Source organism: Fringilla coelebs (assembly GCF_963513975.1).
Source record: "Fringilla coelebs genome assembly, chromosome: Z".
Taxonomy (NCBI): Eukaryota; Metazoa; Chordata; class Aves; order Passeriformes; family Fringillidae; genus Fringilla; species Fringilla coelebs.
The window spans coordinates 24,905,351-24,920,759 of NC_140031.1; the positions used below are offsets into that span (position 1 = coordinate 24,905,351).

Below are 15,409 nucleotides of genomic sequence, written 5' to 3' on the forward strand. Positions count from 1 at the left end.
CCTGCAGCAATCAGAACAAGACTGGGTGAGCATTCCACATTGGAGAAGTGACCATGCACAGAGCACTCCATGCTGGAACGAAGGATCTACAGTCTTTTTATGGCCCAGGTTCTAGGCTTTGTATACTGAAGTGAAGAAGTGTTGCAACACCATGGGGCTGAATATTTAACAATAGCTCTCTCCTGCTAACTTTCTTGCTGAATCAGTGTGTAATTATAAATACATGTATTGATAACATGTATATGGCTCTATTTTTATTTGCTTGCTTTAGAAGAAGAAAAGCGCATACAACTTTGAATCACCAACATGGGCTACTGTGTTAATTTTAAACAAGTTGTAGAATTTCATTGTCAACCTTCCTAAGATACTTCTGCAGTTTTTGTGCATGTGTAAAAAGCACAAGAGACAAATGCACATATAGCATACTGTATGTGCTTTATATGCACAAAAATCTGTGTGGTATTTTGGGGTTGTTGAAAGGAGTGGCTTCAGTAAAACCTAGGTAACTTGTTGGCAGGTTTTGTTTTGCTTTGTATAATCACAGTTCATTGCTGCTGGTTTCTGTAATGAATCATCTTGTTACATAAAATGCCAGTTAATATCTGAGGGCTGTCAATATCCTTATGACTTTGCCTTTTCTATTGTCTTACTCTTATGACGATCTTTAGTTCTGAAGGAGTAAGAGTGTGAAAAGCTTTATTTTTTCCAGATATCTTTATATTTCTATTGTATTTTTTAGTTATGTAATATGTGCTGCATAATTTTTGTTATTAAACATGATCCAGAAATACCTAGAAAGATTCTGTATGAGAGGGCAAGAGACTGCCTAAAACCTACGAGACATCTGTCCATGCTATCTGTGGACTACTTTCTTGGATAATATCTGGGGCTTTCCCAAAGCTGTGAGAAGGTACACTATAATATTTATTGAAGTCATTTGGATTACGTAAGACAACATTCCCAGTCTAGATTGAGGATGAGTACATTATTTTCAGATCCTGCATGTGTTTTCCTCATCTCAATAAAGCTGTGCTATGAGGTTCACATAGAAAATTATTTGCCTCTTGATCAAAAACCCATCAGAGCTATAAAAATGCGTAGTTCTTACTGGAAAGTTCCCTTTAGCTGCTATGAAAATTTAAATGTCAGATGTTTGCCTGCCTTTGATTCTGGAGATACTTGTTAAGAGAGGACTGTGTTGGGCTAGTACTGATTGTGAGGTCTTTTATCCGTGTCCTATAGTTGGTAACTCTTCAGAGACTGCTCGGTGTTTCACTAAACTGGGTATCTTGAGGAAAAAAGTTGCAGATATATTTTCTTTAAAAGAAAGCTGAAAGTCAGATTTATTTGATATAATGTGCTAGGTGCCTGGAAAGAGATATAATACAGTAACTTAGTGAAGATTTGGTAAATGAGTAAATATGATCTGCACAGTGTTGAAAAACGTCTCTGTTCATCTTCTCTGTAGAGATGAAACCATACCTAACACATGATTACACATGTATGCAGATTTCATGCTCCATAACTCTTCCCTTTTTATTTGCCTTTCTCTAATGGTGTGCATGGAATATGCCTTATTACAGAGTTATTCTGTTCATTTGAATATGTAGAAAAGTGCCTATATGGTAATGTTAGCAAGGCAAATAAGATGAAAATTTGTACATCTTTACTATATCACCAGTGAGCATTTTATATACCGACGTTAAAAAACAAAATCTTATACCTCAAAATGTACGTCATCTTTTTACAATCAACCAAGCAGTGGTACATTCCACCATAGCCACTGATGGGAACTTAAAAAAATATCCAAAATATAAAGAGTTTAACTCCTTATTTGCCATTTCTGATAATTGTTGGAACACGGGCAAGTTTATTAATTTAATAGAATAGCTTTATTTTACAAAGGTATGGAAAGTTTACAAAGCAGTATATAAACTTATATCATTAGTTGCATTTGCACTAAATGTGATGTACTTTTGAGATTTATTCTGTAAATAAAATGACACTACAGATACTATTTGTAAAGAGTATGTTTTACTTTTAGATAAAGGCACTGGTACTTCACTGTAGCTAGCCCTGCCCAATCAGATTTGTAAGAGGCTTTTTAAAGACTATGGAAGGAGTTACATAACTGAGAAATCATTATTAATGGACCTCTGAAAAAGTAATCTCAAAAGGCAGTAGGCTTCTCATATTGTCCTTGTGCAAGTAGCCATTAGATCCTTTCTTCTGAAAGGTATGTTGCTTTTATGGTTTTATACAATTTACCCTGTCTCTTGAGCCCATCTCTCTTGTCAGTCACTGCCAGGTCTGTGCACTCTGAGTTCATCTCCTCCTGTTAACAGATCAAGAGTATTAACACAGCTGTGTTGGTCTTTGCAGAAGCAGCTTCTGACTCTAGAATGTTTGTTTTTTATGCTGAACCAGTTCAAAAGGCTGAAAATGCAGCAATCATCAGATATTGTTCTCTGGATATCTGTATCTGTTTGGCGAATTTGGATGTTGCCAAACTAGATCTGAAGGACATGACTTGATAGAACTTGTACTGGGAATGAAGATGAGATGGCCATTGTTATTCTGTCTGAGAACCTGAAAATCTTTGACAAATTTATCTGTGAAAAATGTGATGCACTTTGAAAAAACCTTACCTTTTACTTAATTGGGCTGAGCTGGCTTATCTGAAGTTGTGCAGATTCTCTTTAATCAGAATGTCCACCTGTATTTTTGTCAAGTTGTACAGATAATGCTGTATTTGAATTGCCACTGTTCATTTACAGACTTAAAAACATGAATCATATTTTTGAGTACCTTGAGTGTGTAGACTTGTAACTGTTCTATAATAGCTTTATGATCCTAATGATAAGTTTTAAAAATTAAAAGAAGTTGGCTCTTACATGTTACAATCACAAATTTAAAACCAGTATTTAAAATTTAAAAGTATTAAAAATTATGAAGAAAAATCTTGGCTTCTTGTTGTTTTTAACTTTCCAATGTTTGGAAAAACCTTACCTTTTAACCAACTTTTAAATCATTAATGAAGTTATATACAATATTCTAGTGCATGGAAAACATTCAATAGGAAAGCAGTTTTCTTGTGGTACTGTGGTCAATGAGATGAAAACCTGAATGCCACATTAGTTTATACATTGAGAAGTTCATTTTGTGCAAGCAATCAGAGGGGTGTTAAAAGGTGCTCCTAGTATAGTCATAATATAAAGCACTTCCAGAGTATGTCAGCTCTTCATTTTTACGGAATAACAAGATTCTGGGAGCTTGCATGGGAAGAACAGCAACCCAGGACTAAGATCTTCCAAAGCATAAACTTATGGCTTTTCCAAAGTAAGACTAATTTTTAGTAACTGAGATAAGCTTCCATGAGCAACTTTTCTTAATAGTAGAAATAGGTGGTGCCTAATACATAAATAACAATCCTACCTTTATTTGTTACAGTGATTTCTACTTCTTTATATAGCAATCAGGAAAATTGTAGAAACCTTGCAGGTATGCAGGACTGGAGGAACAGTTTGAAGTAACAGAAGGCATTACTTGAACAGAATCAAAACTTAAGCTCAGCTGTATCAGGCCTCTTGTAATATATTGCAAAAAACAGAGAGTCCTGAGGTAACCTCTGACCTAGGAGAATGCAGCTATTTTACCTGACAAAAAGAAATCCCATCCCCCCCCTCCCCACCCCACCCCCCCCCAAAAAAAAAAGGTCACATTTCACATTCATGGTACTATAACTTATGTGCATAATTTTAAAATTGCATACTTTCCAGTAAAGAGGTTGAGCATTTCTGTGTAACTACAGTATCATTTGACCCTGGATGACTGATATAATTAGGGCTATGACACGCAATTTACTGGTGTGTATTACTAAAACTAATCATCTTCTGTCTCCACCTTTGACAAGCTACGTTTTATAGGAGGAGAAAAATACATTTTGTTGGAAGAATGGGACACACTTCAAGCATTAGCAACCTGAAAGTGTCCCCAGCTGTAGCCATTGATGCAGTAAGCTCTTCCCTGTGCACATCTACCTCTTCCCTGCAAGGACTACAGTCAGCATAAGGTAGCCTGGTACCGAGGATTGCTGCAGTTTTCAGGGTTTAAACTCATTCTTCTTAAAAATAAAAACTTTTTTATTATTTATTAATTTGGATCAATCAATAGTTAGACCCATTGTCATCCATAAGACTTCCTAAACTTTTGTGTGCCAGGAGATAAGCCACAGATTGTAGTCTGTAGCCAGTGATTTTTAACCAGCGCTAAGAGTGGCAAAATATGACAACAGCCCTAACAACTCCCATTTGCAGGGATAAGACTGTCACTCAACCGTGGAACAGCCTGGCGCATGCAGCTCCTAAGAAGTTATGCCCTGTATATGAGGGAATTCCAGCTCGGAGGCCCAGGATAGTGTGATGTCTTGGTGAGGGTGAGTCATGCCCAAGTATGAGCAGAATTGCAGGTGTGTTTGTACCCTCCGGAAAATACTTTTAGTCAAGGTAATGAGCAGTCACACTGGTGACACCTCACTGCTGCCCTGCTGGAAATCACTGCACTGTCTGCAGCCTGAGGGTGCTCAAGTACCACCCCAGTACTCAATGCTTCTCCCTGCCCCCCACACTGGAGCCTGCGGCGCTGATCCAGTTGGAAATGTAGCTATTTGAAACCTTCTGGAGCTTCTTCTGAGAGTGGCTCCTGCCTTTAGTTGTTTCATAAAACATTTGGGGAGCTGAAGGGTGGCAGCGTTTCTGACAGAGATTGGAACACTTTAACAGTGCATAAAATGGTTGTCCTTTGTAAAGAACCTGAGAAATTTAAATGAGCCCCTTTATCTTTCCTGACTTTTATTTGACTGAACTGTGTTTGAAAACTCTCAAACTTAATTCAAATAACACTGAATGATCACAGCATTACTAGGGTAACTAACCATCCTATCAAGACAGCTGCTAAGCAAAATCATCAGTAATTCAACTAACAGCTGCTAATTTGTTTGTAATACATAATTTTTTAATATAAAGCACTTAACATTTCAATATTTAATACAGCTCTCAGCTGTGAGAAATTCAGTAATAAAAAGTACCTGGTAATTCACTCTCTTATTAACTAAGGCTGTCCTAACCAATTCCAGTGAAAATAATGGAACACTGTTAAAAGATGAGAAAACCTCTTGCAAATGTTAATATTTATAGATTTTCTTCCACTTCTAACTTTGGTTACACCAGAAGAAACCATTTCCCTAACAAGTACATGTTCCGGTCACATAAGCTTTGGTGAAGAGGTGTACAGTTAGTTGCTCTTTTATACAGCAGTTTCTGTGTTTATACTTGTGTGAAACAGAAACTGTATTAACTTCATCTATTACTGAAAAGAAAAAATTTTGGATGACTAGGTGGGATACACAAATTGTGCTCTAAAAAAACTTGGGCAGCAGTGGGATATGGGTACACAGAGGGATGAATTCCAGTAAGTCTGACATTTTTGGAGTGTTAGGCAATAGGCTTTTTAAGTTACCTCCCAGGCAAGAGAAGAGAAACTATTTGTATTAAGATTTTATTTATGATTTTTTTTAACAGTCCTAATTTAAAGCGTCCACTTTTCATATTTACAAGTGAAGGAAAAAAACACTCAGTAATTGCAACTGCCAAAACTGATATATAGTACTTTATTCCCCTCTCCCTGTTTTGATTTGCCCACAAAAAAGCTTTTTAGAAAAACATCCTTTTCTGAAACAAAAAAACAGTGCCTCAGCGGCCCAGATTTTCAATCACATCAGTCTTTTGGGGTCAATTTTCTCCAGGTGTACTAGAGGCTTCAGCTGCTCAGCAAAGTTCCTCATGTCATCAGAAACAATGTCCTGCCCTGCTGGCGCAACTACGCTGAGCTCCACCAAGTAGGAGAGGGAGAGCGGCTCAGTGCTCTCCGTGTTTCCTGGCATCAATATGCGGAAGATCTTGTACACCACAATCTTCATGATGCCCTTGCGGAACACGTGCCCTTTGGCCACGAACTCGTGGTCCATACGGAAGCCCATCTCCACCAGGAAGTCCGTCAGGTTGTCGGACGTGGCGATGTCCACGCAGTTGCGCACCAGTGCGTGGCGGTTCTTGTCGCCTATTTCGGGCTGTCCCAGATAGCGCAGGTGCCAGGGCATCCCGCTCTTGTCCATGGAGCGCCGGGCGCGCAGCACGAAGGGACTGGCCTGCTGCCCCTTCAGCAGGAACACCATCTCGTGGTCCAGGAAGGTCTCGGGCTCCATGTTGTCGCACAGCCCGCGCAGGCGGTGCAGGAGGCTCTCCAGGCTCTGGTCCAGCACGCTCCCTGCGGAGACAGCGCCACGACCATCGCCTCCGCCACAGGCCGAGCTGGGCCCGCTCCGCAGCGCGCCCGCCCCAGCGCCCGCCGGCCCGCCCGTGCCCGGCGCCAGCCCCCCCCCCCCCCCCGCGGCTGCCCGCGCTGCTCGTCCCACGGCCGCCTACCTTGGAGCAGGTACTCCATCATGTTGATGGTCCCGCCCGTGACGGGCATCATGGTCACCGGCGGCGCCTCCATCGTGCGCTCCCGCACCGGCCCCGCGGCCTTGGCAGCGGCGGGCAAAGCAGCAGCAGCAGCGCCCCCTGGCGGTTCGGCGGGGCCGGTGGGGGGCTGCGCGCGGGGCGCGGGGCGGGGCCGGCGCTGGGGGCGGGGTCTGGGGGCCGCCCGGCCCCGCTCCCTCACACGCCCTGGGCGGGGTTCGGAGGCGGAATACGCGACAAGGTAGACGAAACACGGGTTTTTCCACCTCCGCCTGCCCTGCCGGACAACTTCCTTATCCTGAGGGTGGCGGAGCGGCTGGCGGCGCGGAACAGGCTGCCGGGGAGGTTGTGGAGTGGCCCTCTCTGGAGCCATTCAAAACCCGCCTGGATATGTTCCTGTGTCACCTGCTCTGGGTAACCCTGCTTCAGCAGGGGTGTTGGACTGGATTATCTCCAGAAGTCCCTTCCAACCCTAACGATTCTGTGATGCTGTATTTCTGTCTTGTGTTCTAGTTTGCTCAAAGCCGGGAATCGGGAGGTAACCCTCGAAAGGCTGGCTCTGTGATCGTCAAACCTCTACACTATTTATACCTTTTGACAAACAAAGGCATCAGCATTTGTTGGCTGTCAGTTGTACGACTTTTCTCTTAATTAGTACTCAAACCCTATTTGCTAGTTGTATCTCTTGCTTCTTTAAGGGAAGATCCCTTTTAGTCTACAGGCATGGTTCTTCCTTCCCTTTGGGTCAGGGTTTGGTGGTCAATGAGACAGTGGTCACAGTCATCCACTGCTGGAATTACCTTCCCTCAGTTACTGCCCAGCCCTGCTGACTTCACTCCTGGCAGCTCTCATCCAGAGAGTCCATTCATCTTGGGATTGTCTTCTCCTTTCCTCAAAACAAAAGACGAGCCAAGCATGCAGAGTTCACAGTGCAATTGCTTAATCATAACTGTTCAACTACAGGTCCTGATTAACAACTGGGAAAAAAAACATTGCAAAGTTTGGTTCAAATCTTGAGACCTCAAATCTTGAGGGGCCCAAATCTCAAACGGCTTGCTGCCAGCCTCACCCTGATGTCTCTGGTTTTGGCTTTTATATTTTTCAGATACTGCGCTGCCTTAAGGCATCACCCCAGTGCAGGGGGCACAGTGGAGGAGAGTGGGAGGCCAGCAGGCAGGGCCAGCTATCAGGGATCATCCTGGCTGCACCCACACCCCTCGCCAGGGAGAGGTGGCACATGCAATTAATTCTGTGTAAAATCTCCACCAGAAATGTTCTGATCTGTCTCTCACAGCAACAGCAAAGGGGCTGATGCTCTGGAGTGTTGGGGGCCAGGCTTCAGCTCCTGCAGCAGTTTGGGTTTAAAACTGTTACCAGAGGTGCAACACGTATGATTCATTGGTATGGAAAGGCAGAAATCTCTTCTGAGCCTAGTAGGGTGTGCACCATTTCTAGGCAGAAAAGCCTCTTGTTTTCAAAAAGTGATGGAAATGCCCAATATGTACCAGCTGAATTTGTACCTGTCAATACCCAAAACAGAGTTATAAATGTGATATTTCTCTTAGCAGTTTTTAATGTAACAAACCTTTAGGCCACGCTGAACATGAACTGTACGTCTGTCTTTCCTACACAGCGGTGGTATCATCCCCTGCCACCCCCCAGAAAAATTATATAAATACTAGTCAAGCCAAAGACCTGCAAATGAGAAATGGCATAATTGTGCCCTCCCAGAGCAGAAATGGTTTGTATCAGCTCTGATGTACCGGGGGTAGTTTGGAGTACTGACAAGCAGGGGTGACCTGAGAGGTGCAATGCAATCCATGAGGGGAATATGTATATTGACAGAGGAGGGAACCACGCCCCAGGGAGCTGCCACGGTGGACACACATTGTACGTAATCCCCACATTGCAGATAAGCAGCCTGTGTTGAAGTAAAATAAGAAAATAGTCAACAAAAGGTTTGAGTAATGGTTTTAAAAGCATTCCTAAGCTACAAGGAGAAAAAAATAGGTTTCCCCTTATATATGGATCAGCTTTACTTAGTGTGGTCATCACACAGTTAGCATGGAGAAAATATTGAGAAAGATAGCTAAGAAAAGTAAAAATTAGTAAAAAAGTGTTAACATTTCAAGAGGGGTAATTTCTGAGGTTCTCTTCTCTCTGTGGCGATACCAATTTTCTCTCCTGTCTAGCTGAAGTGCATAACAGTGTTGCTACAAATGCCTCATAAAACCTAAGAAGATGTCAATTTTCTGTCTCAAAGTAAAAATTCTTTCAAATTCCACAGCTGTAGCTACTCTGAGCTAGTTTTTCACCACAGTCTGGCAAGCTATGCAGTAGTGCAGTGTGGAAAATAAATGTTGTCCCAAAGTGGTCATCCCATCCCCCTGTAGTTCTAGAAAAAGTAGGTGATGAAACGTGGCCCTACAGCCACAGCATCTCCAAGTACGTTCACTGGCAGAGTAAAAGTCAGCATAGTCCTGCAGCTGCTGAGCTGCTTGTCACTGTGGGCTTGGAAGATCTGGGGTACACCTGCATACCTTAAAGGTATCCTGAAGAAACTTCTTCTGCAGCTGTTGAAGACAGGATGCAGCAGACACCAACAACAGGTGGTCAGACAGATGGAGGAGGAGGAGAGAAACAAAGATAGTAATTAAGAGTAAAAGTGTTATTCCCAGCCACCCACCTACATTCTGTTGAGCTCCCTTAACAATCCATCTCACTCAGCTCTCTGTGTCAAGGAAATGGGTTGCCTATGTGGGACCAGCCTTTATCTCAGTGCTGTGTCACACGTCAAGTGCTCAGAGCAGAGCTCTGCAGGGAAACCTCAGGTGAAATGAGCCATGATCACATTGAAATAATACCAGCAGAAGGGTCGGTTAGCTAGATGTAAATTGGATGAAAGGTTACAAAATCTCAGAATTTTTTCCCATTCATGTCACAGACTTGAAGTCAAAATCCAATTTTGTTACATCTATCAATCAAAAGTGCTTTCAGCATACAGAACTCTACATTCACTCATAGTAAATTAACAGCAAAATGTCTTCCACCCCACAAATCTGTGTGTTAGCTTTTTGAAATTAATGCAATGAATCACACAATTATTTAGGCTGGAAAACATCTCAAAGTCATCAAGTCCAACCTGTGACTGAACATCACCTTGTTCATTGCACCATGGCAGTGAGTGCTGCGTCCATTTTTTTCGTTAAACACCTCTGTGATGATGACTCTACCACCTTCCTGGGCAGCCCATTCCAATGCTTGACAACCCTTTCAGTGAAGAAATTCTTCCCAACGTCCAGCCTGAATCTCCCTAGATGCAGGTTGAGGCCCGTTTCCTCTTGTCCTGTCACTTGTCATCTGTGAGAGGAGACTGATCTGTACCTTTCTACAACTCCTTTCAGGCAGCTATAGAGAGTGATAAGGTCTCTCCTGACCCTGTGAACCAGCTTTAAAGCACTTGTGGAAGATGCAAGTGGTTAGCAAATTCAAGGCTAAATTTCACTGGAGTCTCATGGGACTAATATCTCATACAGTATGAGTAAGGACAGTTTAAAGGGGCTCACAAACTCCTTTCCACTTCTTTTCCCAGGAATTAAAAGAAGCAAAAAGGAGCAAAAGCTCCTAAAACCTAAGGGTTTTCAACTTGCTCTGCTTTGGCAGACTTGCAACCTTCAAAAAGGCCCATTTGTCAATGACATTTTCTGGGGTTTAGAGGACAGTCATGGTATTAAGTACCTGAATTAGTTTATAAAGTCATTACTTTGTATTCCTCTCTTTGCTCACCTTTTGGAAGAGGAGATTTTTCCTTGAATGAAATAACTAGACTTGTGGTGGGATAGCCTTGTCAGAGAGTGAAATGCTCACCACCTATTCAGCAGGATTAGAGAAAAAAGTAGAATGAGAAAGCTCATGGGTCAAGAGAAAGACAGGAAGATTGCTCCCTGGTTTTTGTCACGGCAGAACATTCTTGAGATGTGGAAAATCAATTTGTTGCTGATTTAAAATAATGGGAAGTTGATGGGAGACAGAAGGACAAACAGCAGAATAAGTTGTCTTGCCCCTTTTCCCGAGCTCCACTTCATTCCTTCCCTGCAGGCTCCTCTACCTAGAATCATAAAATCATTAGGGTTGGAAAAGGCTTCAAACCTTATTGAGTCCAATGGCTAACCTAACCCTTCCAGGTCCACCAGTAAACCATGTTCCTGACTGCCACATCTACACCTTTTTTACCATTGTCAGTGATACCACCACTTGCCAGAGCATGGCAGTCTGTTCCAATGCTTGTCTTCCCTTTCAGGGAAGAACTTCCTCCTGATATCCAGTCTAGCCCTTCCCTGCTGCAGCTTGAGACTGTTTCTTCTTCTGCTTGTGCTTGTTACCTGGGAGGAAAGACCAACCCCACCTGGCTACAGCCTCCTTCCAGACTAGACAGCCCCAGCTCCCTCAGCCACTCCTCACAGGAGTGCTCCAGACCCCCCATTAGCTCCATTGCTTTCCTCTGGACTCACTCCAGTACCTCAAAGTCTTTCTCATACTGAGGGACAATTACTCCGCTCAGTTATGTAGTAGGCAATTTACATCATGATTTCATTATATAATTTGCATTTTGAAAAGTTGTTGAGAGAATTTCAAGGTTGGAATTACTCATTAAGTGATTTTATGTGTTAACAGATAATTCAGGGGCTGAGTTGTATGTCAATATTTGAGGGACCATCATAACTAAAGGGACTATAAGTTACGGCACAAACAGAGAAATCCATAATGAGTATCGGATAATTTGTGACTTAGCATGAGCCTCAGTGTAATGCACATTACAATCTTTTCCTCCCCACCTCACAAAGCAAAAACAGTTTCCAAATGAGTTATTTCAGTGAACTGGCCAGCCTAGTGGCTTGAGGCTTTGCCCCATTCCTAAGCCTGCATTGCCAAAGCAAAAACTAAACTTGCATGTAATTTTCTGTGCTTTGTGCTTGTGTTCCCTGGATTTTAAATGCCAAATGTAGACTTCATTGTTAGATATTAAAGGAAACCACTATGAGGAATTAACTTACAATTCTCTGCTCTTCAGACTTGCTTACCCAGGAGCAATTTTCATAAGGGAAAGCCAAGATTATCCTACAAAAAGTATAATTCTGTTTATCAAGAAACTCTGCCAACAGTGGTGTCACTCCTTGCGCCTTATAGACCTGCCCATTTTCTTTTCACTAAAGAATCATCTTTTAGAGCCACTATTCCCAGAAGTTGAATTAATTTTAACCTCTGGTGTTGTTAAACTGGACTAGCTCACACAGAGCTATGCCAGCTCTCTCATAGAAAAGATGGGGAGTGAGATGGACTCCTCTGTGTACCATTACATTTGTATGTGGCTTGTTTCAAGTACCTTTTTAAAAGAAGTTTTACCCTTAGCAACATCATTGTACCTGTTCATAAACCTGTGTATTGGGTAGGTGTGGCCTGTGGGTGAAAAACTGATGCAATCAATGCTTGCCAAAAGGTAGCAACATTGCCCAGCTGTTTTGAGGATGAGGGAACGTTTTTAGGGCAGCTTTATGCAGTGACTGCCTCCATGGAAGACCATGTTTCTGAGACTGCAGGTTGAGAATGATGCAGCCTCTGGCATACACGTACTGTAGTATTGCCTTCCATTTGCTCTTCAGTCCAGTGTCTCATTAAGGGGACATAGGGAGCAATTTGGCAAACTGTGTTGTGTGGTACCAGGCGCAGAGCTAGAAGCTAGACTTGTGTGCCTTGTCTTCTGCTGAGCAGGATGGACTTGCCTAACTGTGGTCCTTCACTCAATGGTCCTGGCAGAGATTGGTAATTGACATCATTTTTATGGCACAGTCATTTTCATCCTGGTGTTCCAGCTTGTGAAAGTTGGATTGACCTTCTAGAATTCTTCTCCAGAAGGATAAACTGGGTAAGGAAGAAATGATTTCTTGTGACGGTGCTGAGATGCTGGAACTGGAAGTTAGGGCTGGACCATGACTGGAAGTGTTCAAGGTCAGGTTGGATGGGGCTTTGAGCAACCTGACTGTGTTTCTGGTGGTGGATGAAGAAAGAGGTGATTTTTTCCATTCTGCTGCTACTGCCTGGTGTGAGCTGGAGGTTAATCACTGCAAGGAGGAGAAAGGAAACATGGCTGGCTCCTGTTGACACTCAGGTTCTGTCAGCTGCACTGTGTGCGTGGGAGAGGCCTCCAGGAGGATCCAGGGAGAGGAAGAGAACTGCATCATGTCTGTTTCACTGTGTGGCATCAGGCCACACAACAGGAAGGAAGAATGTCAGGAAGGAACATGTCAGGTGCATCAGGCTGATGCCTTTTTAGCCTGTGGACTCAGCAATGTTACTTTTAGCGTTGGACTCAATGACTCTAAAATTCTGTTCCAACCTAAACAATTCTGTGATTCTCTGGTCTAATGAAGGTGTGCCTGCCAACAGTAGGGGGTGTTGGAATTAATGCTCTTGTAAGTCCCTTCCAACCCAAACCCTTCTGTTGTTCTAAGACCTGGTCTTTACTTGGCTGTTGTTGATCTCACTTGTTGTGGGTATTGGTGACAAGATCCAGATTTTCTATTTTTATACAGGCTGTGGCTAGGATGAAATTAATTGTCTCCATAGCAGCCGGTATGAGGCTGTGTTCTGAATTAGTGACTAAGAACATTGGTTACACAGCAGTGTTTTAGCTGTTGCTGAGCAGGGGTTGCCAGCACAAGGTTTTATTTTTGTCCTTCTTTTTCTGCTGCATTCACTGCCAGTGAGGCTAGAGGTGGGTGAGAGGCTCTGAAGGAACACAGGGAGTCACATCTGATCCCAGCTGCCCACAGCAATATTCCATACCACACAGTATTCTGCCCAGCACCAAAAGCTCTGGGAAAAAGATGAGAAAGTGGGGACATCTGTGGTTATGGCATTTGTTTTCCCAAGTAACTGTTAGTTAGATTTAGTGCCAAATCTCTGCTTGCTGCTAGGGAATTGTGAATAAATTCTTTGTTTTGCTTTCCGTGTCTAGCTTCCCTTTATCTCCTAAGCAGTTTCTATCTCAATCTATGTCTTCTAATTTTTGCCTTTACAATTTCTCTTTCCTGTCCTGCTCGAGTGGGGGCAAACAACAAGGTCAACCCACCATATTCTTCTAGAAGACTAGAGTGCTAGTGGGAATGGAATTGGAGCAACCTATGAAAGCTGGGGCTAAAGCTCTTGGGGTCCCCTAAGAGCAGACTGAAGTAAAACTGGTGGTTACGATAGGATGCTAAGTAGTTTTGCATTGTGTAATAAACTGCAAAAGCCTTGGAGCACTGAGGTGAGATGAACTTTGGAAGCAGGCCTCCCCCCTTCCACAGGCTGGTAAGCAAGGTGAGCCTGGGGCAGCAGTCATCCCCAGGCAGGAGGACAATGTAGGGAATTGTCAGTGCTAGGGATGTTACTGGATGCGCACCAGTGCCACTACTCTCTGTGCAGGACAGGGTGCACCTGACAGAATACAAACTTGCCCTGAGGCAAGACAGGATCCCAAACTATCATATTGTTTCAGCAGGTATCATTGTGCAGTATAAACCTTCCCTAACCAAAGTCAAAAGGAAAAAGAGGGTACAACCTTGAAAATGGTAAGCCACGTCCTAAAGGAGATGAAGAGGATCACATATCTGAAAAACACTCTGAGTAGTGGCCAAACCTCTCACTGCACCGTAAAGGACTGGAAGGAGTAGGACAGGCCCTCTACCACAGCTTTTCCTAGGGCTGGGTAATTCACCTTATGAGCAAGGTTCACATCAAGGATGAAAACTGTCCACTGTCTGTGCACTGACACACCCAGTGTACTTGTACACTCCTATGAGAAAGCTGCACTCTTTTCCAGGAATTAGCATGCCTGCCTAGGAATGCTCCTGTGCTGGAGTCTGGCAGAGGCACATCGCTCCTGGTCAGTACCTGCTATACCAGCCTTCCGGTATCTCAGCTGTGCTCAGGGTGCATGTGGAGGTGGTGTGCATCCCTGTGCTGGAGCGGCTCCCTCTGTCAGGAAGGTTCAGTAATGCTCAGTTCACTGACAGGACCTTGCAGCAGCTGGGGAAATCAAAGTGGGCAACAACTATGTGGTTAGAGGCAGAGGGGGCTGCAGTGCTTGCAAGCCTCACAGTGCTGAAACTTCCACACCAGGCAGCAGAAGGGGACTGGTGTGTTACAGGGTAAAATAGATTCAGCACACAGAGAAGAAAGGTGGTAAAGAGAGAAGGAAGGTGGTACAGAGTCAAACCCACTATTTTAAATGTTTTTTTTTTTCTTCTAGGGTTTTGAAATATTTGGGAAACCATTATCCATCGTAAAAGTACAGAAGTAAAATGGGAAACCATTATCCATAGTAAAAGCACTGAAATTACGACAATTCTAGAAATTCAATTCTAGACCGACTGAATTGGTTTGATTTTGCCAAACAGACCCCAGCAGAAGGTCTCTAGTGCTGCAGTGAGTTAGTTCTCCCCTTTAGGCAAATCGCCTTATTAAGCTTTGAGGAGAATAAGTGAGTGCCAAAAGGCTTCTGCAAACAAGGGGAGAAGTTCTGGTGTCACAGCCATGGCTGTGTTTAGCACTGCTTGCCAGTGTCTCTTCATTAACTCTCTTAATTTAGACTGTCTACAAATATGTCACTACGTAATAAAGTAAGCTTAAAATATCACAATTAAGCCAATGTGTTTTCCATGGTTTTACTGAAACTGAAAAAGTAGTTCTGTACCAAAATGTACACAGTTTAGTAATAATACAAAAAGTTAATTCTGCCAGACAGAATGTCAGTTAAATCCACCAAAATGAACACTGAACCATTTATTGCCAGACCAGTGTTAAATAAAATCATTGAATGAACATAGAAACAAAGTAATTCCAAATTTCCT

General features: G+C 43.0%; 2 protein-coding genes across 3 annotated transcripts in view; one reads left to right on the top strand and one right to left on the bottom strand.

Annotated features, from left to right (window-relative positions):
- CERT1 (ceramide transporter 1) overlaps nt 1–2,936 on the top strand; it is a 79,550-nt gene extending 76,614 nt beyond the window's left edge. For both annotated transcript variants that reach the window (XM_084225727.1, XM_084225728.1), the window contains one exon: nt 8–2,936. The gene's annotated coding sequence lies outside the window, so the exon portion shown is untranslated. The remainder of the gene's footprint in view (nt 1–7) is intronic.
- A 2,622-nt stretch (nt 2,937–5,558) lies between these two features.
- On the bottom strand, nt 5,559–6,617 carry MED18 (mediator complex subunit 18). Its single transcript, XM_084225399.1, has 2 exons — nt 6,483–6,617; nt 5,559–6,324 (listed from the first exon to the last, which is right to left on the bottom strand). The coding sequence occupies exons 1-2, from the start codon at nt 6,553–6,555 to the stop codon at nt 5,771–5,773; spliced, it is 627 nt and encodes a 208-aa protein (XP_084081525.1). The 5' UTR covers nt 6,556–6,617; the 3' UTR covers nt 5,559–5,770.
- Between the last annotated feature and the right edge of the window lie 8,792 nt (nt 6,618–15,409).

Bases quoted from the DNA above. Each gene is read 5' to 3' on its own strand.
- MED18 (XM_084225399.1), bottom strand. From the start codon at position 6,555: ATGGAGGCGCCGCCGGTGACCATGATGCCCGTCACGGGCGGGACCATC. The intron at 6,325-6,482 runs GTAGGCGGCCGT...CTGTCTCCGCAG, and splicing joins GATGGAGTACCTGCTCCAAG to GGAGCGTGCTGGACCAGAGC.